The sequence below is a fragment of the Halichoerus grypus genome, chromosome 13 (assembly GCF_964656455.1).
Source record: "Halichoerus grypus chromosome 13, mHalGry1.hap1.1, whole genome shotgun sequence".
In the NCBI taxonomy this organism is placed as follows: Eukaryota; Metazoa; Chordata; class Mammalia; order Carnivora; family Phocidae; genus Halichoerus; species Halichoerus grypus.
Genome location: NC_135724.1, coordinates 87,386,683 through 87,408,491, shown reverse-complemented (window position 1 = coordinate 87,408,491; position 21,809 = coordinate 87,386,683). Strand labels below are relative to the sequence as shown.

General features: G+C 42.4%; 2 protein-coding genes across 3 annotated transcripts; one reads left to right on the top strand and one right to left on the bottom strand.

Moving 5' to 3' along the window:
• Positions 1-160: 160 nt before the first annotated feature.
• Positions 161-12,689, bottom strand: GPN3 (GPN-loop GTPase 3). The gene is made up of 8 exons (XM_036103447.2): positions 12,538-12,689; positions 9,633-9,741; positions 4,317-4,484; positions 3,124-3,248; positions 2,124-2,239; positions 1,901-1,997; positions 1,260-1,388; positions 161-718 (listed from the first exon to the last, which is right to left on the bottom strand). Exons 1-8 carry the CDS (start codon positions 12,583-12,585, stop codon positions 656-658), a joined length of 855 nt encoding a protein of 284 aa, XP_035959340.1. The 5' UTR covers positions 12,586-12,689; the 3' UTR covers positions 161-655.
• Positions 12,690-12,935: 246 nt separating this feature from the next.
• On the top strand, positions 12,936-21,785 carry FAM216A (family with sequence similarity 216 member A). 2 transcript variants are annotated; one of them, XM_078060996.1, is made up of 8 exons: positions 12,936-13,459; positions 14,994-15,034; positions 18,014-18,135; positions 19,234-19,363; positions 19,443-19,626; positions 20,170-20,252; positions 20,339-20,465; positions 21,405-21,785. In XM_078060996.1, the coding sequence occupies exons 1-8, from the start codon at positions 13,368-13,370 to the stop codon at positions 21,415-21,417; spliced, it is 792 nt and encodes a 263-aa protein (XP_077917122.1). In that variant the 5' UTR covers positions 12,936-13,367; the 3' UTR covers positions 21,418-21,785. The 2 variants fall into 2 exon arrangements, with proteins under 2 accessions (XP_077917122.1, XP_077917123.1); XM_078060997.1 differs by lacking the exon at positions 20,339-20,465 and having other exon boundaries at positions 12,953-13,459.
• Positions 21,786-21,809: the final 24 nt, after the last annotated feature.

The following is a 21,809-nucleotide window of genomic DNA, read 5'->3' as shown; positions in this document are numbered from 1 at the left end:
AAGCAGGGGGAGTGGGAGAGGAAGAAGCAGGCTTCCCGCTGAGCAGGGAGCCCAATGGGGGGCTCAATCCCAGGGCCCTGGGATCATGACCTGAGCCAAAGGCAGACTCTTTTAACGACTGAGCCACCCAGGCGCCCCTACATATATATATTTTAAAACATTTACTTTTCACTTTTTAATTACACAAATGATACATTTTCAGTGTAAGAAAACTCAGACATACAGGTAAGCAATGGTCTTAACTATGTCCTTCCAGATTTTTTTCCTTTGGACACAGGTGTATATTTTGTTACAATAATTCCTGCCTCTCCAAAAAACCTTCAAAAATAAAAAATCAAATAGTAAAAATAAAGGCAGACTAGGTCCTAACTGTACCACAGATGCTCATTTATATACAAGTCTATGTGCATTCATGTCAATTCCAACATTTAAAATCTAAATTGATGTTGTTAAAATAATACTAAAAGATTCCACTTGAAACATCAGCCATTTCAAAATAACTAGAATTTGACTCAGGCATGCTGCTGATAAAGAGCCAAGTATTGCTTTTTTCATTAAAATAAGTAGCCTTCTAGTATTGCATCCTTTTAAGAGAAGAATGTCTTGCTGGTTCAGTAGCAAGTGCTTCACGTATATAGTTACTCTGATAAATTCTTCATTCCTTCTGGTGTCCTTGAAAATATTCATCAAACACAGAAGAGGAGTCATCTTCATGTTCCTGACACAAAGGAAACACAAAACAGAAAATATTCATTTCCCTTGTTAGACCTAGCATGTGCTTACCTATTTTTCAGGAGATAATGCCCAGCTGTATCTTTTACAGCGGCAAAAGGTATGATTGACAGAATTTTTCCAGCTATGTGGTAAATTAGAATACTTATATCTCATTGGGAGCATTTTTACTTGAGTTTATACTTGCTGACCCTCAGCTAATTTGCTGAGACAGTGGCCTACGACAACTACCATCAGGCTTCCCACTGACAAATGTGAGGGCGGCCCAAGTTCAACTGGATTTCATCCCCTCTTTGTACATATCCCCAAGCCCTGAGGACAAAGAAACTTGGTAATAGTGCCTCAATATCAGGTAGAATGAAACTGATACTGCTTGTCCAGCACAGATGTCAATTTCAGACATCGCCCCTCGACACACCCAGGTTACTACTGCTGCTAAGACAAAATCTGAGCAGTTGCTGGGATTATGCAGGAGGCCAGTGAGTGCTGGCAAACATGGTCACCAAAAGCCAATGATCAAAAATTACCTTTGGTTCTTTGAATTCTAAGTCTTCTCCATACTGAATGGCAAAATCAATATGCTGTAACACAATGTTTATGCTTTCTTCATCCGACTGATCGTAAGGCAAAAATCGAACCATGCTGTAGTCATCAATCTACAAGTTGGGAATTTCATAAAGGGTCATTCTGAAGCTGTACAAAATACTTAATTTCCAACTTACATTTTAGTTTATAACCAGTTATACTTCTGATTAAAAACATTTGTGTGTGGAAGGAGGGGGAAGGAGGGAGACAGAGCAAAAGCAAATCATCATTGATTTTCCTGACCTCTGACCTCCCAGAACACTCATTAACTTATTACTTAACTAGACACTTACTGTTTCATAGATATTTATCTGAATTCAACAACCATCGGAAATTTCAAAAGGGCACAGACAGTTCTGAACTCCCCAAACGGTTTGGAATAATAGGCACGTCAGTTAACTTACCAGCTCCTAGCAGTAACTACTTCTAAATTAAACTACTGCCCAGCCAGCCCACAGCCTGCCCCCACCCTCCTCCCCTTTGCAAGGAAATAGGATTGGACTGTGCTTTCCGTAACGGTGGCCACTGCCTGGCTATGGGTAAACAGCTGACCAGGTCATTTAAAAAAACTTGAAAAACTTACCAGTCCACATATAGCTTTAGTCAATTTTTTGAATTTTTTGCTTCTTAAGTCACTTGCAGAATCGTCTAATAAAGAATACATGTCTGGGTCTAGAAACCTTCGAAAGTGAGAAAGAAGACTGATGAATAAAAGGAAGAATAAATCAGGAAACTAGATTTGTAGACTAACAGAACCTCACATCTCTGTAATTAAGATCTGACGATAATGGAAGAAGTAAACTCACTTTTCAATTTCCTTTTTAGCTTTCTTGCTCAGCAGATCCATTTTTGTCATGATGTTAACTTGTGGAATTTCTAGAGAGATCATAGCACTCAGGGCTGCCAAGATGCCAGAAATAAACTGAAGGAGGGAACAGAAAAGGGAAGATGGAACTGTTGCCAACAAAATTTGCTGGTCTCCACATAAAAGAGAGGATTTTGCTCCTCACAGGAACAAAACTGGCCTAAGTAAAAGAAATGCTCATCCTAAAGAAAAGACAGTCCACTAATCAGATGGTTGACCCTTGGCTTCCAAAGGTGAGAATAAGGAGGGAAGAGGTAGATTTAATTTACAGTGATCACGGGGCACCGGACTGGCTCGTTTGGCAGAGCGTGTGACTCTTGATCTCTGGGTTGTAAGTTCGAGCCCCACGTTGGGTGTAGAGATTACTAAGAAATAAAGTCTTTTAAAAGGGGGGGGGAGGGGCGCCTGGGTGGTTCAGTCAGTTAAGTGCCCAACTCTGGATTTCAACTCACATCATGATCTCAGGCTTGTGGGATGGAGCCCCACGTTGGGCTCTGTGCTAGGCATGGAGCCGGCTTAAGATTCTCTTTCTCCCTTTCCCTCTGCCTCTCCCCTCACTCTAAAAAAAAAATTTATAGTGATCACAAATCTCAATTTAGATGGTATCTTAACCTCTTTTCCCACTGAATATTCCTTAAGGGTGATTAATGGGAAATATAGTTCATAAACTAGACAAAAGGCTCTCAGAGAATTAAAAATACTCATAAAATATGCATCTGCCTCATTTTTCTTGGGGTAAGTAGTTCCCCCAAATCTATATGATATCATAACATCATTTTTGAGTTAAAAATATGTCATTACAACAACTGAATAATAAAGGATACTAAATTATTCTGGAATACAGTTTCTGAAATGTCCAGAGTGTGACATCAGAGTCCTCAAAGGAGACAGTCATCTGCTTGTACCCACAACTAAAAAATCGACAAGATTGATCTCCAAACCTTGAACGACTCCACCATGAACTGAGAATCAACGAGAAAAACTCCACAAACTCGGAACTCCCACTGTTCCAGCTGTTGGACCAGCTGTTTCATCACGGGCAGGTGCGTATACAACTCAATCTGACCTACATGAAGAACACGACAAGACTAATACAAACAGGAAATATGTAGTCATCAAACTACATGAAAAAAATTTTCCTATAAGACGGTTTAAAAAGGGAGTCAAAAGCGAGTGCTACCAAGGTGTGTGTTTTTTTGGGAATATTCATCAAGCTCTATGCTTAGGATGTATGTGCTTTTCTGTGGGTTCAATTAAAAACAAGGGAAAATATTCTCTCTCTCTCTCTAAAAAAAAGGGCGGGGGGGGCGCCTGGGTGGTTCGGTCGGTTAAGTGTCTGACTTTTTGATTTCGGCTCAGGTCCTGAGCTCAGGGTTGTGAGATCGAGCCCCGCATTGGGCTCCAATGGAGCCTGCTGAAGACTCTCTCCCTCTCCCTCGCCCAACCCTTGCGCACACACACTCTCTCTATAAAAATAAAAAATAAAGTAAAATAAAAGCAAGGGAAAATAAAGTGAGAGCCACAACTGATCATAGCTAGGTCAGCCTCAAGTCTAAAACCCACAACCTGGCTTAAGAAGCTGTGTGTGATTATCTGTCCCCTGCCGGCCTCACCTCATGACATTTCCCCGGGTTTTCAGCACTCCAGCCACCCTGCCCTTCTTGGTGCCCCAAACCCATCTCACTCCTTCCCGCCCCAAGGCTTCTGGCACGCTGCGCCCCTGCCTGGACCATGGCCTCCCTCAGCTGCACCCCGCAGCCCCGCTTACAGACCACTTGATCGGAAGCCTCCTGATCTGGTTGCTCCGTGATGGTCTGTGCTACTCCTGTGGGGCACGTGTCACAAATTAATACTAAATGATAATCCAGGTGCTTTTGTTCCTTCTGTCTAGCAGTCCCACTTGACTGTGAGCTCCACGAAGGCAAAGACCATGGCTGCCTGGGTCTCTACGGTATTCCCATCATACAAACTAAGCACTCAGTAAACTCAGTGAATGAGTGAGAGCCAATAAATAAGAGCTTTGTACCTCACTGCAGTGTAGTTAAGAGCGATGAAGGCTCAGTCCACTTTCTCTCACTGGGGACAGAATTAGCACAGCTGCAAGGAAAATGTCACATTCAAATTGCTGACTTACCTGGACAGTCAAAAAGGATATAGTCGTCCTCTACGTGGCCAAGACAGTTCTCTAGCCAGTCAAAATTATTGGCAAAGTACTCCATGCAAAATACCAATCCTCCATTGGGACCAAACCGCAGAGAGTCATCCTCCATGACATCATCCACCTCAATCAGTTCCCGGATGTCTGCAAAAGATAAGACAGGGCCCAGAATATAAAAACATCCATTCAAAAGTTGTTATTCTCGTTAGTGATAGTTAATAATTATATAAAAACTCACATATGTAAAACTATTCCTGTACATGATTATTCACTGTAGCAGTGTTCGTGGGAACCCATTAAATTACTGTACAGCCAGACAATGGAATCCTACAGAGCCATTAAAAGGAGAAGCTCTTTAAATTTGGATGTGATATAATCTCCCAGGTATACTTTTTAAAATTAATTAACTAATTAATTGAGAAAGAGTGCGTGCATGCACGTGCACATGGGAGGAGCAGAGGGAGAGGCAGAGACCCTCAAGCAGACTCTGTGCTGAGCACAGAGCCCGACCCAGGACTCGATCTCACGACTCTGAGATCATGACCTGAGCTGAAACCAAGAGTCGGACGCTTAACCGACTGAGCCACCCGGGTACCCCATCCCATCCCAGGTATACTTTTAAGTGAAAAACGCAAGGTGCAGAACTCTGTGTAAAAATGCCATCACTTGTGTTAACAACAGCAACAACAACAAAAAGACAAAGATTCACTGCATATATATAATACATATATCTGATTTTATATCCATAGAGACTCTGTGGAAAGACACCCTAGAAACTGGCAACACTGGCTGCCTCCAGGGAGGGGAGCCTATTACCAGGACACAGACCTGGGAGGGAGACATTCTACCATATACTTACGCTTTTGTACCGTTTGCATTTCAAACCACGTCAATATATACTACCTATTCTAAAATGATTAAAACCAGGTGCGCCTGGGTGGCTCAGTCATTAAGCGTCTGCCATCAGCTCAGGTCATGATCCCAGAGTTCTGGGATCAAGCCCCACATCGGGCTCCCTGCTTGGCAGGAAGCCTGCTTCTCCCTCTCCCACTCCCCCTGCTTGTGTTCCTGCTCTTGCTATATCTCTCTCTCTCTGTCAAATAAATAAATAAAATCTTAAAAAAAAAATAAAATAAAATGATTAAGACAAAACCAAACCAAGAAAACTAATTGCTGTTTTTTTTTTTTTTTTTAAGACTTTATTTGTCAGAGAGAGAGCTCAAGCAGGGGGAGTGAAAGAGGGTGAGGGAGAAGCAGACTCCCTGCTGAGCAAGGAGCCCGATGTGGGACTCGATCCCAGGACCCTGGGATCATGACCTGAGCTGAAGGCAGATGCTTAACCGATTGAGCCACCCAGGCATCCCCCAATTGCAGTTTTTTTTTTTTTTAAAGATTTTATTTATTTATTTGACAGAGAGACAGAGAGAGAGCACAAGTAGGCAGAGAGGCAGGCAGAGGGAGAGGGAGAAGCAGACTCTCCACTGTGCAGGGAGCCCGACGCGGGGCTCGATCCCAGGACCCTGGGATCATGACCTGAGCCGAAGGCAGCCGCTTAACCGACTGAGCCACCCAGGCGCCCCCAATTGCAGTTTTTTAACATGACCTCAGGGAAGCTACTTAACCTCTCCACACCTCACTTTCTTTATTTATAAAATGGGGGACAAATCCTATATCCTGGGGTAGAAGGAAGGAGGGTCTATGAGATAATGTAGCTAAATCACCCACAGCAGGGGCTTAAAAATTCTGGTATATGCACAGTTCTCTTCTACTACTAATTTTGGAAATCTGTATTTATAACCTTCTCCCATAGGTTTTTTATGTTTGTGCACAAACCTACAACCTCTGTTCACAGAGCACTGCCTCACTCATAGCCACGTTTATGTGGATAATACCTTATGCACTTTTTCTTCCTATCCGAGGGGTAAACATCTGACTCAAGTTGGGACAATGAAATTGGACCTTCTAAAAGGATGACTCAAGGACACAAGTCAGTCATTAAGACATCTGGACCAGAAAGTGATGTGAACCTGAAGTTGGTGGCACCTTGCTGGGCCCCGTGAAGCTGAGAAAGCTGGTCTGTAAGAGGGAGAAAAAGGCAGAGACAGAGAGAAAGCTAGCTTCAGCTTGTTAGTTTTTGTTTTGGGTTCTAGTCTCTCATTAAGCCTTGCTCTTGGGTTTTGTGAGAGATCCCCTGATTCCTTCTAAAAAAATCCTCCTTTTACGTAAGCTGGCTTCAGTGCTTTCTGTTGGGTGCAACCAAATGATCCCAAAGAAATGCAAAGTTTTGTTGTTGTTGTTGTTTTTTGAGGGGCAGAGGGAGAGGGAGATAGAGAATCTTGCAGGCTCACGCTTGGTGCAGAGCCCAACACAGGGCTCGATCTCACGGCCGAGATCATGACCTGACCCAAAATCAAGCCGTTGGATGCTTAACTGACTGCGCCACCCAGGCGTCCCTGCAATCCCTTTCCCTACGGAAGATGACTATTTCATACTTCCTCCTCTTCATTCAACCCCTGCCTCCCCAACCCCATTCACACTCACTTCCAGCCACCCTCATGTCCTGACGGCACACATGTCATTAACAGAAATCAGAAGCCAACAAAAGAGAATTTCTCATATTCCCACCACCAGTATTACATGGTGTCTTCCACCCTGTCTTCCCTTTGGTTACAAAAGCAGCAGCATCCCACTCCTGGGGCACCTGGTGGCTCAGTCGGTGGAGCATGAGACTCTTGATCTCGGGGTTGTGAGTTCAAGCCCCACAGTGGGTATAGAGATTACTTAAAAATAAAGTTTTTAAGAAAGAAAAAAAAGCACCCCACTTCTAGTGAAGGCAAAACTCCCCACCTGTTTGGGATCCCTCTCCCCTTTCAGGCTCTTGAAGTTATTCCCACTGTTTGGCGTTTTCAGTTTTTCTTTTTCTACTGGATCTTTCTGTTCAGCAATCAAGTCTGTTCCATAGTTAGCAGCTCCAATGTTAAAACGCAACCTCCCTTGACCCTCGTACCCCCAGGTCTCACTCCACTTCTCTGCTCCTTTCACAGGGAAGCTGATATTGCATCACCTTCAGGCCACTCGTCAAACCACTGCCCTGAAACTGCTAGGCAAAGTCCCCTCCGTCTCCATGTCCCCACATCTAACAGCCACTGTGTTTCTGTCCTCATCTCCCACAACTTCCATCATACCTGACATAACCAAGCACACAAGCGTTTTCTTCAGTCTCTCCTCCTGGCTTCTGCGATGCTCCACTTTCCTGGCTCTCCTCCGACCTCACTGACTCTACCCCCTCCTCGAGAACTCTGAAGATGAGACAACTTCAAGGCTTGGTCTTGGGTTCTCTTCTCTCCCATACTTCCTCCCAAAATGATCTCATCCAGTCCTGGAACTTTATCTTCTGTCTGTATGCTGCTGACTCGCAAGTTTATACCTTGAAGCCAGGCCTCGTCCCTGAGTCCCAGACTATGATATCCAATTGGTTCCTTGACATCGCCTCTTAGGTATCAGATGTCTCAAGCTCAGTAAGTGCAAGGAGAACTGCCCCAAACCTAAACAGATTTGTCCTCCTTCCCGATAAATGGCATTATACGCTCTCTTCAGCAATTCAAGCGGTTCAAGTCAGCTATCTAAGAGTCACCCTTGATGATTCCTTCCTTTCTTACACCCCTCTGGTATACAGAATGCCGCTAATTCTACTTGCAAAGTAGGTACCAAATCCACCTGCTTCTTTCTATCTCCACCTTGACCACAGTAGTCCAAGCCACTCAGACATCCGCAATAGCCATCCTGCTCATCCCTGCTTCTATTCTTGACCCCCTAGAGTCCGTTTTCCATCTGAGAGCCAGTTATCTTTAAAAATGTGTATCAGATGTCAATCCCCTCCCCTGCTTTAAATCCTCCAATGACATTCCACTGCTGACAGATGCTACAGATTGAAGGTCTGTGTCCCCTCAGAATTCCTAGGTCGAAAACCTAATGCCCAAGGTGATAATATTAGGAGGTGGGGCCTTTGGGAGGCAATTAGGTCATGAGGGTGGTGCCTCATGAATGGGATTAGTGCTCTAATAAAAGAGGCCCCAGAGAGATCCCTTGCCCTCTTCCATCATGTGAGGACACAGTGGGGAGTCGGCAGTCTGCCACCTAGAAGAGGACCTTCACCAGAACCCGACTATGCTGGCACCCCAATCTTGGGCTTCCAACCTCCACAACCATAAGAAATACATTTCTGTTGTTTATAAGCTGCCCCGTCTACGGTATTTTGTTAAAGCAGCTCAAATGGACTATGAAAACAGGACAGAACCCAAACTTCTCATGTCCTACTAGCACCTACCCACTTCTTTCCTTCACTCATTATGCCCCAGCTCATTGACATCTTTGCTTTTTCTGAAACATACCAAACCTCTTCCTATCTGTAGGCTATTTATTGACCTGATGTTCCCTCATCTTGGAAGGCCTCTCCCAGCTTGGTGAGGACATTACTATCTTCGGATCTGGGCCCAAATCTCCCCTCCTGAGACTTCTTCCCAGCTACCTTTCCTAAAGCAAGTTATTCTTTTCATCGGCCTATTTGCTAGTCCTTATCACAATCTGTAACGTTTATCATTTTGCTCATCTCCCTGCTAAAAGGTCCACGAAGGCAAGGATAATGTCTGCCTTGTTCTCTGCTAGAACCCTGCTGTCTGGCATAAAGTAGGTGTTCAAAGACATCTGAATGATTACATGAAAAGAGTTTTATTTGAGGGGTGCCGGGGTGGCTCAATCGGTTAAGGGTCCAACTCTTGATTTTGGCTCAGGACACGATCTCACGGTTGTGAGATCAAGCCCTGAGCTGGGCTCTGCACTGGGCGTGGAGGCTGCTTAAGATTCTCTCTCTCCCTCTCCCCCTCTCTAAAAAAATTAAATAAATAAAAATTTTTTTTAAGAGATAAGAGGAGCAGAAAGCGCCCCTAAAAGAATTTTAAAAAACAAAACAGTTAAGCTGCTCACTTATACTATGATCTGCAGTAAACCCGATTCACCACAGCAGGACTAAGCATGGAAAGGGACAGAAGGGAAGTGTGATAAGGGAGGAGTCTACTCACTTAATTCCTAAAGACCAAGAAAGGATACTGTCACACATGTCACCATGAGCGGATGTCACTAGATGACATTCAGCCTCATGCTGTTCACCATGAAACAGGGGAGCAGACTGTTAATAATTAAGTTTTCAGCTTCTGTGCCAAGAGGCCAGCACTCACGGCCTCTCCACCCCCTTATTTTTCCTGAAGGAGGGGGAAGGCTCTGCTCAGGACTCACCAGCCATCACGGAATAGTTGAAGTGTTCTGCTGCAGGATCGAGGTTCACAACTTGCACAGACCGACTGAGGGCTTCACAGTGCTGGACCATGGTGGCACAGTAGGTGCTCTGGAATGTCACAAGGCGTGAGGGGGTCAGAGCGACAGGCAGTCTACTGCTACCTCCTACACCCCCAAAAGGACACCCTATATCCCTTGATCGGTGTCCACTAAGGCCAGAACTATGCCTTCACTGACCAAGAAGCTGACTGAAAACAGGAAAGGTACCGGGCTGGCAGTCGGGACACCTGATCCAGACCTGGCTGGGACTCACCGGTGACTTTAGCCAAAGTGCTTCTCTACTTTGCCCCTCAGTTTCCTCTTCTTTCTTTTTTTTGTTTTTTTAAAGATTTTATTTTTAAGTAATCTCTACACCCAACATGGGTCTCAAACTTAACCCCAAGATCAAGAGTTGCATGTTCCACCAAATGAACCAGCCAGGCGCCCCACCCCCCAGTTTTCTTGTCTCTAACTGGGATGGCCTCCACGATCACTAAGGCTCCTTGCTGCTCTAACATGCAGCAAATGGAATTTAAAGGGAAGACTTCTGATCATACCATGCAGCACCTAACACACAATGTCTCCACGAAGATGATTACAGTCCAAACAAAGCTTTAAGTAGGGTAGTCAGGGATGTTTCTGGGGGGGGGGGGGGTTATGTTTGAGCCAAGGGATGTGAATGTGCTTGCCAAGCCAGGGGAAGAGTATTTCAAAATGAGAGCACACTGAGGTCAATAAATAGTCTAGAAGTGGACTATCAGTTTGCAACTTTTGGTTTAGAGAATTCCTTATCCCTCATGTAGTCCTTAACACACAATGTTAAAATCTCTAGGGTACTTGTCTGATTTACCCACTGTCTATTTAAAGGCAGGGATGTCTTTTATTCAGTTTTATACGCCTAGGGACTAGCACTGGTACATCATAAATGTGTGGTAATTATTTCTAATTCACTTAATATGTTTGGAATATAAACTCTACAAGAACAGAGATTTGTGTGCCTATGCGTGTGTGTGTTTTGTTCACTACACAATTCCCAGGGCCAGAACAGTGCCTGGCACAGAGAACATGCTCAGTGAGTACTTCTAACAGTAGGCATCAAGAATTTGTAGGAAGGTACTTGTCTAACACAATCAGTCTGAAAATTCATCTGCAATATAGAAATAACTTCTATCACGCTCAGTGACTTTTCACATATATTCTCTCTGCCTAAGAGGAGGCCCGCTCCATGCATCATACTATATTTTAATTGGCAAGGCATCTATCAGTCTTCCCAAACAGACTACAGACTTTGGGTAGGCAAGGGCTACATCACAGTCACATGTAGATCTCCTACACCCAGAATAGGTCAAGCCTTAGAACAATATGTTCAAGACTGAAGCCAGACAACACCTCCACAGACTCCAGTGCTTCTCACACTCCTGTTATTTGACTAATACCTTCATTCATTTTTTTTTTTAAGATTTTATTTATTTATTTGACAAAGAGAGAGAGCACAAGTAGGCAGAGCTGCAGGCAGAGGGACAGGGAGAAGCAGGCTCCCTGCTGAGCAGGGAGCCCAACATGCGGCTCGATCCCAGGACCCTGGGATCATGACCTGAGCCGAAGGCAGACGCTTTTTTTTTAAGATTTTTTTTTTTTAATTTTTTTATTTGACACAGAGAGAGAGAGAGTGAGTGAGAGAGCACAAGCAGGGGGAGCGGCAGGCAGGCAGAAGGAGAGGGAGAAGCAGGCTCTCTGCCAAGCAAGGGGCTTGATCCCAGGACCTTGGGATCATGACCTGAGCCGAAGGCAGCCGCTCAACTGACTGAGCCACCCAGGCGCCCCTTTCACCCATTTCTATATTTGAATGCCTCTCATATCATTCCACTCATACTTGCTTACAAGAAAAAAATTATATCTCTATTGTAAATAGAAAACCAGTTATATTTATAACATGAAGGTAACCATAAAATTAAGTACCCTTAAAACTCTTTTTGTTCTAGCTAAATATAAATGTCAAAAGCTCTAAGATCTGATCTCTGAAGAGACTTGGGGATTAAAGAAGTATTAAAGATATAAAGCATCAAACTGACAATTTCACTTCAATGCAAACTGAAAGAGGATTGAAAAGGGAGTAACTTTCTCAATATATGATTCAATGTTCATTAATGTTAGGCCTATGTGCCTCCTAAAATCGCCTCTATATACAAGAAGTCCATGTTTCAAGCTCTGACAACAGTGATTTAAGACCTCATTTGAACTTTCTATGAGCGAGACCGGGCCAGATTCCGCAATTACACAAAACTGGATTCAAATTCCAGCCGTCACTTAGTAGCTGTGGGATCCTGGGCAAAGAACTTAACCTTTCTGGCGCTTGGGTGGCTCAGTCGGTTAAGCGGCTGCCTTCGGCTCAGGTCATGATCCCAGGGTCATGGGATCGAGTCCCACATCGGGCTCCCTACTCAACTGGGAGCCTGCTTCTCCCTCTGCCTGCGGCTCCCCCTGCTTGTGCGCACTGTCTCTCTCTTTCTGTGTCAAATAAATAAATAAAAATCTTTTAAAAAAAGAACTTCACCTTTCTGTGTCTCATTTTCTGTAAAATTCCCATCTGCAAAAATGAGAATAACAGGACCTATCTCACAGCGTCGTTCTGAAAATAAATTAGTTTAAAAGCAGTATCTGCGGCATAAGTATAATATAAACGTTAGCACCACCGTTGGTTACTTCACTTTCAAAACCACAACAACGAGCACTGAAGCCCAGACAGCAGAAGCGCGCTGCCCAAGGGTCCCCAGTGTACGCACCCGCTGGTCCCTCGGTCAGGACTAGAACCTCCCTGCCTCCCACGAGCTCCGACCTTTCTCTTCTTCTCCCGCCAAGTCCTCACCTTCCCGCTGCCTGCCGGGCCCATGACCAGCTGCGCGTACCGAGGCATGTCGGCGCTCCCGGTAGCCGGTGCCGCCCGCCGCACAACAGAGTCCGACCGCCCCGCTCCCTTGAGCCTTCGCGCGGCGCTCGCTGAGTTCCGGGAACACCACGTGCGAACCAATCGCAATCCAAAGTCATTTTGTGCCTTCTGTGCCAGTACATCCTTGACTACGGAGCGGCCCGCAGGTCAAATCTCGTGTGAAACGCGTTCTCAGGCGACTTCAGCTGGGGGCGGGGGGCGATTAAGGCGGGGAGGGGTGAGGGGTGAGGGGTGAGGGGGAGGAGGGAGGGAGGGCAGTTTGCGTGTGTGCGGAAGTGGTTGGCGGAAATCGGCGGTTGGGATACTAGAGACGCCTGGTTGCCTTGGTGATAACGGCTAACACTGCATCCCTGCGCCGGGGACTGTGGTCCTTGGTTAGCGTACTGATGTTTACCTATATGGTGACGGTCAAGATCTGCACATTTGTAGAGGGTCCGGAAGGCACCTCCTGTTTTAGAGGGCATGTATATTTCCTTCCGTGACTGCCCCCTTCCACAAACCGTGCAAGCGCGCAATCAACTAAAGAACTCCTGCCCCTCCCCCAACCTAATTCCAGCGTCGTGCATCTGCCCTCCCCGCTCTCCCGAAGCCATTCGGGCAGTGTCCGGAGCACATCGGAGGGGGCTAGAGTACGGCGTCCGCCTCTTCACCCCCAGTATCGCCCGGCCTGACGCACGCGTGCTGACGGGGGAGGGGAGAGGGGAAGGCTGCTTCCGCACGCTGCTCGAGGTCCGGGCACCGGGGAGGAGATGCCCGGCCAGGGTCCGGGGTCCGACTGGACAGAATGCAGCTCTTCCGCAGAGCCTCCCGCAGTAGCCGGGACCGAGGGTGGCGGCGGCGGGTGAGGCTGAGGGGCCCTGAGGGGTTAGGGAGGACGACGACCGGCCCCGGGTCGGGATCCCCTGTGGAGGAGGGGTGGGAGCTGGCTGCTCCAATGGACTGGTCCCCGGTGGACTGAGTGAGAGGAGGGGAGAACCTTTGTTGTGGCCGGGGTGGGACAGATGGAAGCCGACTCACTGTTTAGGGGAAGGGCTTGTGAGGTAGGGTTGAGTGATGGTGCAATGACTAAACGCGGGGACTGCGACAATTGCCTGGGTGCATTTTTCTGCCCCGAGGGGGCGCTGCGAAACCTGCTGGAAAATATGCAGTCTCCCACAGGATCTCTACAAAAGGAGGGGGTTGGGGGCCCAGCAGAAACAGAGGTTCAACGGAGGGTTTCCAAGTCAATAAATCAGTTCCGTGTGTGCGACATTAGCCACCTTTATGTCCAGGGAATTCATAATGCCGATGTGACAGATAATTATGAATATTAGAGGCACCTTGATCTTGACATTTTCTTCCCACTGAAGTTTTTCTTCATAAATCCATTTTATTTTGAGCAGGTTTTTTACTGTTATTTCCCGGCTGCTGAAGACAATTAGTCTTCAGTACCTTCTCATCCCTTCCATCAGTTCTTCCCTAAAAGTGAGAGCTGCGGGGTGTTCCTCTCCAAAAGCACACAGTCATGGCTCCTGCTGCACCCGTGACCATTTTATATATATTATATTATATATATATATATAGTGGATCGAAGACTTTCTTACAAAGATTTACTTATTTGAGAGGGAGAGAGTGCAGATGTGCACGGTGGGGGGGGGGCAGAGGGAGAGAGAGAATCCTCAAGCAGACTCCGCACTGAGTGAGGACCCCGAGATTATGACCTGAGCCCAAATCGAGTCAGCCGCTTAACCAACTGAGCCACCCAGGTGCCCCTGGAAGACTGTTAAAGATGGGGTCTTGTCTTTTCTGTTCATTATAGTGCTTGACTAAGTGCTGGATCCTAATATATCAGGAAATCAATGAACACTTGGTCACTGAATAAATTGAAGGAAGCAGGAAGGAAGCCTGTTTTGTCTTAATTTGAAAGAAGAAAAAAGAACTTGTACAAAAATAGAAACATTCCAGACCAATTTATCAGTTCCAGTATACCTTAATTACATACAGTAAAGAACAAGATAGTCTTTTCCGTATCAAGTTACTTTATTAAAAATAAAGAGAGCAAAGAAATACCACAGATAACACAGAAGCCCAAACTACTTTATTGAGCTCAATGTAGGAATTAGATTAAGAGGCCTTAAAAGTAAGACCAAATCTGGCTTAAGGTAAATCCTTTCTAGTACGGTAAAAACCTCAGATAACTCACTTGGAAAAAGCCTGGAGCCATTAGGATATCACCAGGATTACAGAAGAAAATTTGCAAGATATTCCATCTGATGGAAACATGAAAAGTAAAAAGCATATACAATACTGTCTCTTTTTCATTTAAAATACTTTCTTTAATGCTTATAAAGCTGTCAATTATTACATATTATTTAAATCCTTTTCCCCCCCAACAGATCAGCTGGACATTCTTATTATCAGAATTCCAAAGGTATTGGTAAGTAGAGCATATAAAGCAGATAATACTTATAAATAACATGGTTCAGAGATGCTAATTTTGCTATAACTACAAACACAAAGGCTTTTTAAAAATAGACTTTATTAGCATCCTGGTGAACTTAGTCTTTAAGATTTTCAAAGAACAATCCAGCAGGTTCTTTTTCTCTTGTTAGGATATTTCACATCAAGCATTTTATTTATTTTTTTTTTTTATTTTTTTTTTTTAAAGATTTTATTTATTTATTTGAGAGAGAGAATGAGATAGAGAGAGCATGAGAGGGGGGAGGGTCAGAGGGAGAAGCAGACTCCCTGCAGAGCAGGGAGCCTGTCACATCAAGCATTTTAAAAAGAGTACTTCAAAATAGCAATGAATCTGAAAAGAACTGTGTTATAACCGATGTTTGAAAAGCAAAGAGTATGGCCTGGGGTTTATAAATTGAAGGGAAAAATTCTAACTTGAACAACTTAATAAATTGAAGGGAAAAATTCTAACTTGAACAACTTCAATGCTGCTATTTTTCCTCTCACTTGAAATAAAGGATAAAGCTGCTGGAATTAAGAGAGTAAGACAAACCCCCAAAGGTGTCTCATTTTTTTGGGGGGGGGAGCAATTTCAATTCAATGATATATAAACCTGGATTCATACTTTTCCTTGGAAAATGTATAGTCCTTACAGTTACCTGAGAAAAACACACAGACACATATCTATGTGTATATACATACATAAAAATGCATATATACATACAAATAATGTGGTTTTTAAATGGAATTGCTGGATCATATGGTGATTATTCTGTTGAATTTTTTGAAGAACCACCACACTGTTTCCACAGGGGCTGCACCATTTTACATTTTCACCAGCAATGCACACAGTCCGAGTTTTTCCACATGCTAGCTAACACTTGTCATTTTTTAAAATGATAGTTATCCTTATGAGTATAAAATGGTACTTCACTGTTATTTTTATTTATATCTCCCTAACGAGTAGTGATAGTGAGCATCTTTTCAGGTGCTTATTGGCCATTTGTATATCTTCCTTGGAGACATCCAAAGTCTATTCAAGTCCTTTGCCCATTTTTCAGTTGGGTGTTTCTCTTTGAGTTTAACTATTATTTTTTAAAAAGGTTTATTTATTTGAGAGGGGGAAGGCAGAGGGAGAGAGAATCTCAAGCAGGCTTCCTGCTGAGCGTGGAGCTGGATGCAGGGCTTGATCTCAAGACCCTGAGATCGTGACCGGACCCTAAATCAAGAGTCAGCTGCTTAACTGACTGAGCCACCCAGGAGCCCCTAACTAATATTTATAAATGTTTCATTTTCTGTAAAGAAATGTTATCAAGCTTTTGAGAAGTTAAATTTTAGTCCAGGCTATAATACACATCTCAGAAATATTGATTAGCAGGGACACAAAAGATATATTCTTAGATAATTAGTCCATATTTATGACTTGAAAAAGGATTTTTTATTTTTTATTTTTTATTTTTATTTATTTTTTAAGATTTTTATTTATTTATTTGACAGAGAGAGACACAGCGAGAGAGGGGAACACAAGCAGGGGGAGCAGGAGAGGGAGAAGCAGGCTTCCCGCTGAGCAGGGAGCCTGATGTGGGGCTCGATCCCAGGACCCTGGGATCATGACCTGAGCTGAAGGCAGACGCTTAACGACTGAGCCACCCAGGCGCCCCAAAAAAGGATTTTTTAAAAAATAAACTTTTATTATTATAGATTCCAAATTATATTTTAAAGGTCATAATAACATAATTTCCAGATGATTTTCCCCTTGTTGGCAAACTAGTTAGTCCTTCAGTAAAGCAAATATAACCCTTACTTATCTGAATTAACTCTCCAATTTGTCAAAATCTTGAAGAAATAAATAACTAAAGTTTAATATGTAAAATTATAGTGGCCTTTGTTGTCAATATTGAAACAAAACTGTGTTTATTTAATTCAACTTCTAAATACAAACTTTTAACTTGAAAATCTGTTCTGCCAGCTTTATTTATACTAGCCTAAAACTGGAAACAATCCAGATGTCCATGAACAGGTGGATGGATAATCAAATTGTGATATGTTGGAATATAACCCAACAATAAAAAGGAATGAACTATTGTTACACATCACACACTGATGGATTTCAGTATAAATATGTTGAGGGAAAGAAGTCAGACACAAACAGAATATATACTGTATGTTTCCATTTAAATCAAACTCAAGAAAATGCAAACTGATTTACAGTGATACTAACTGTAGTGACAGAAAGTTGTCTGGAGGGAGGGAGTATGTGGGAAGAAGGGGAGGGTTACAAAGAGTTATTTACTAGTTACATTTTCCCAGATACTGTTTTTCCCCAAAGTGCTACTGAAGTTTATACCCTAAATTAAGTTACTGGTTTCAATATGTCTGAAACTGAAAACTAGTTTCATTCTTCTAGATATGTCTCAACTTTTATTTTTATTAAACAACTGTTCTTTTAATCTATCCACATCAGTTGAAATTGTATAAAAATAAGTTTTAGTAAAATTCTGCAAAGCCCTTCCTTTTAACACTGCCTCACTAAAGATATAAAATTTGTGTTATTCTATCTTGAGTTTAATACTATATGCTAAAGTCAAATGAATGATAAAATATTGTTATAAATCTTTACAGTGCAAGTTCTGCATGTATATTCCTGTTTAATATGGTCTGACATACAATAAGCTAACAAAAATAAGCTACTGTCAACAGTTTGCATCTCAGCTAAGTTCAAAATAATGTAGTCTATATATAATGATATATATATATATGGTAAATGTTTACAAATATCTTAGAGTTTTGTATGCTCTAAAACCAAATGGCCATATACAGTCTCTTCAAATTTAACAGAATGACTCATACTACTACTCTAGGATAATCACAGACACATGTAAATATATAGATATTAATAATCAATTTGTTGAGCTGATGTTTGCTCATGAAATTCACATAATGTCCTTGCCTACAGACAGAATCAAAGACGGACACAAAGTGAACACACACATAGCCAAGCTGCAAGAGTTGTGGAAAACTCCTCAAATTCAAGCAATTCACATCCCTAAATCAATGACCGATGCGTCCTTTCTAAAGGTATACTAAGTACCAGTACTTTGTTTAAATACCAAATTCTGTGTATTCAGAGCTGAACTTTTTATTGAAGATAAGCTACTTAGAGGGTAAGGCACTTCAAAAGACAAGGTACACTCAGCCTATTGTCTAGTCCATAAATACCTGCTGAGTAAACTCATGAAATGAATACAAGGCTTTTTATCATTATAGATTCCTTATCATATCCATATCATTTCTTTCAGGGCTTTATGATACTTGAGATCTAATGTACCTTTACTCAGGAAGCTCAACTCCCCTAAGGAAAGTTACATTCTAGAGATGGAAACCCAAACTCATAGATTCCACTGAAGGTCTGTAAAATTAGAAGCAAGCAAGTAAAGAAAATGGCAGTCAGCATTTTACAACTGTTGAACCTCTGTTACCCATTAAAGGTCATAACTGCCAGAAGTATCCCCGTGAGAGCAATGCAAATGAAGGTTACAATAGTCTGTGCAAATTGGTCAATTTTTCTGACCAACATTTTGAGTTTTCTCTGGATTTACCTATTCATTCAGTAAATCCTGTGTGTGTATACACACATACATCTACAGGGGAGTCTTGCATTTTAAGTGTTACTTTCTAAAATCAGCAAGTGAAAATCTTAGTTAAAATTACTTTTACCAAAGACCAATAGACTACTCCTCAGTCTGTTCAACACAGACAGTTATTCTTCTGGTGCTAGAAAAGACTGTTTTAGTTAAGACTAAGTAGAATAGCTGAGTTGCTTTTAGATACCACAGGATACCTCAAAAATTGTATTTAGAAGGTAAGATGCCTACACTCACTGAGAGGCACACAGGAACTAAGACTCACAGAACAGCATATCCCTACTCTCCTTACTCTTCTAGGGTAGTGGTTCTCACCCCTCAGAGGCATCTGAACTTGAGTGGAAATGGCGGGCAGAGTCACTTGTGCTGTTTAAATGGCCATTTCTTTCTTTTTGGGGCCAGATCAGCATAGTTGAATTTGAATAAGCAAAATGTACTGATGGCACAGCTCTCCTGAACATTCATCCTTTCCGATAAGGAATATTGCCAACCTCTTGTTCTACAGGGCCTATAAATCTTGTTTGTCTTTTAGCATCCAGACCTCACCACGGGCCAGAAGCGTTATCTGTGCAGCATTGCTAAGATCTATAATGCGAACTATCTGCGGGCGTTAATGAGGAGGCAGTACATGCATGTGATCCAGCACAGCTCCCCAAAGCCAGGCAGGTGCACCTCGTTCGTTTCGCACTAGTTCTCACAAGAAACCAGAGAGTCTTCTAACAGAGGTGATCTGTATGACAGGTTTCCTCACTCATCACAGGAGCCGCCTCAGTTCTCGTTCCTCCCAGAAGCAGCATTACCCCTGCACCACATGGCGACACCAGCTGGAGAGAGTGGACTCGGGGCCTCCTAACATGGCAGTTGCACCCGCGCCTGAAATGATCCTACAGCATTCCCTTTGGCGACCAGTGAGAAACAAAGAAGGGTCTGTTTCTTATTGTTTAAAAGGAGGAAAATATAGCCCAATTTTATTTGAACGGTTGCTAACTGAGATTAAAGATAATAAGTTCATTTGGCTAAATTCAGAATAGGTTAGACAAAAAGCACAAAAGGATCTTACAGTCTCTTTACTGATCTGACTGGGATATGCCACTCCTTTTAGAACACATTTTGTGGAACTGTAAGAATTTCTTGATCAGCTAGAGATCTGCAAGACTGCCCTTTTCAGTAATTCCCACTCAAATTTAAAATAATACAAACACTTCCAAAAGGAGCATATGGTTGCTTCTGCACAGAATACTATAAACAAAAAAAGGAAATAAGAAAAAAAAGAGAAGCAGCAGCCTGATTATTCAACCTGCACTACAGTAGTTAACTTTGCGTTTCAGGGTTAGTAAGTCAAAGGAGACTGTAAGAGTCTTTTGGGTGAAGCTGGCGGCTTAATAAAAAGAATTTATATGGTCTTCCACATGCATTAGACAGCTGTTGATTTTGCTGGTTCCAATTAAGATGCTTCTCTTTCTTATAGTTTAAAAACTGGATATGCATCTAAAACAAGATGTAAGTCACTGAAGATTTTTAGAAAACCAGGCAAACTGTTCATGCAATCAGGTAAATGTGGAATTTTAAAAATACGCATTTTGAAAGCTCTTATGCTTAAAAAAATATTAAACCCAATAATTTCATTTCTATTACAGAAGACATTAAAAATGTAGAATGTGATTTGCTTTTAATTCTCCAAATGAGTATGAAATACAGTTTCTGCTTTCACTTAAAAGAACATACTGCTCAGGGGAGTAAGATTCAAGGTGCTTCTAAACAAAGGTATTTATAATATCAAGGTCAGAGACTTAACAGAATGAATTTGTTAGAACCCAGAGCCACAAACATGACTTTTTCAAGCCATAGCACTTTTATGAGATAGTGCCATTTTTGGATGGACAACATATTTTGTATGGCATCATAGTTTATGAAGGGCTGTATCACCTCTATAATTTTGTTTAATATTCAGCAAACCAGTGGAAGCAAGCCAACCCAGTGGTATCAAAATTTTGCGGAGCAACTCCGATAAATCCAGAGTTGGTAATTATCAGCATAAAGGATCCTACAAGTGCAGAATACTACAAAATGAAAAGGGCAAAAGGGGAAGAAAGAATGCTCAGAAGTATTCCTCAGAATTGATAAAGTGGAAAGGATTAAGTGGAAGTTAAACAATTTTGTAGTTGTTCCTACAATGAGTAGGGAAGTAGATAGGAAGTAGGGAAGTTAGGCCTTCTGAACTCCTATCCCATTGCTGTGTGACAGTCCAAGAAATGAGGGAAATGGCAGGGGAGAAAGTAAGTCTGGGTCCAAAGATAATAGCTGGAGGAACCCCAGGTAGGGGGAAAGTCCCTGTGGTCCCTGAGAGAAGAGAGAGGAGTAGGAACTTAATGCTTAAGGAGAGGAGAATGCTGAAGCTATGACCTTCCCGTAACCAAAAGATTTTAACGAGCAAAGACAAAATAGGACTTAGTAACAGAAAATTTGCTATACGATAACTTGGCTTGAATACAGTACTTACTGGGTATCTTATTTTAAAAAGTAAGAGATTTGGGGGAAGGGGGAAGGTTAAGTTTTGAAAATTGGGGCGATTTGTTTTTGTGAAAGCCTTATTACTAAGGTAGGTCATTTTGAAGGTTGTTTTTATATACAAATCTCAATTTTCAGGATGAAATACACCTTTATTTCCAAAACAGACATTATAAACTCTTATTTTTCTTTCAGTTTCTACAAATGATTCTGAATCATACATGAATGAAGAAAAAAAGGAAGAAGATTTACTAAATAAGTGTATGCAATCGATGTCAATTGAAGAACAAGGAGAACATCTGATGTGAACTTGACAGCCTTGTCTTGTGAATTGATGAGGTGCCAAAAGGGGGGGAGTGGTTGTGAATTGTGTCCTCTTTATACATTTAGGATAGTATTGTTATTCACCATGAAGTCATTAAGTAATTTTAGTTTGTTCAGAAACGTTTACAACAGTGTAATTAATTGGTTAGATGTAGTTCCACGTACTAATGATATTTGTGTAATAAGAGTTATGTGTAATATATGCTTGTATTTCTAGCTAGATACAATTAAAAATTTTCTTGTCGCTTAAAATTGTTTTTCTTTAAATCTGTCAAA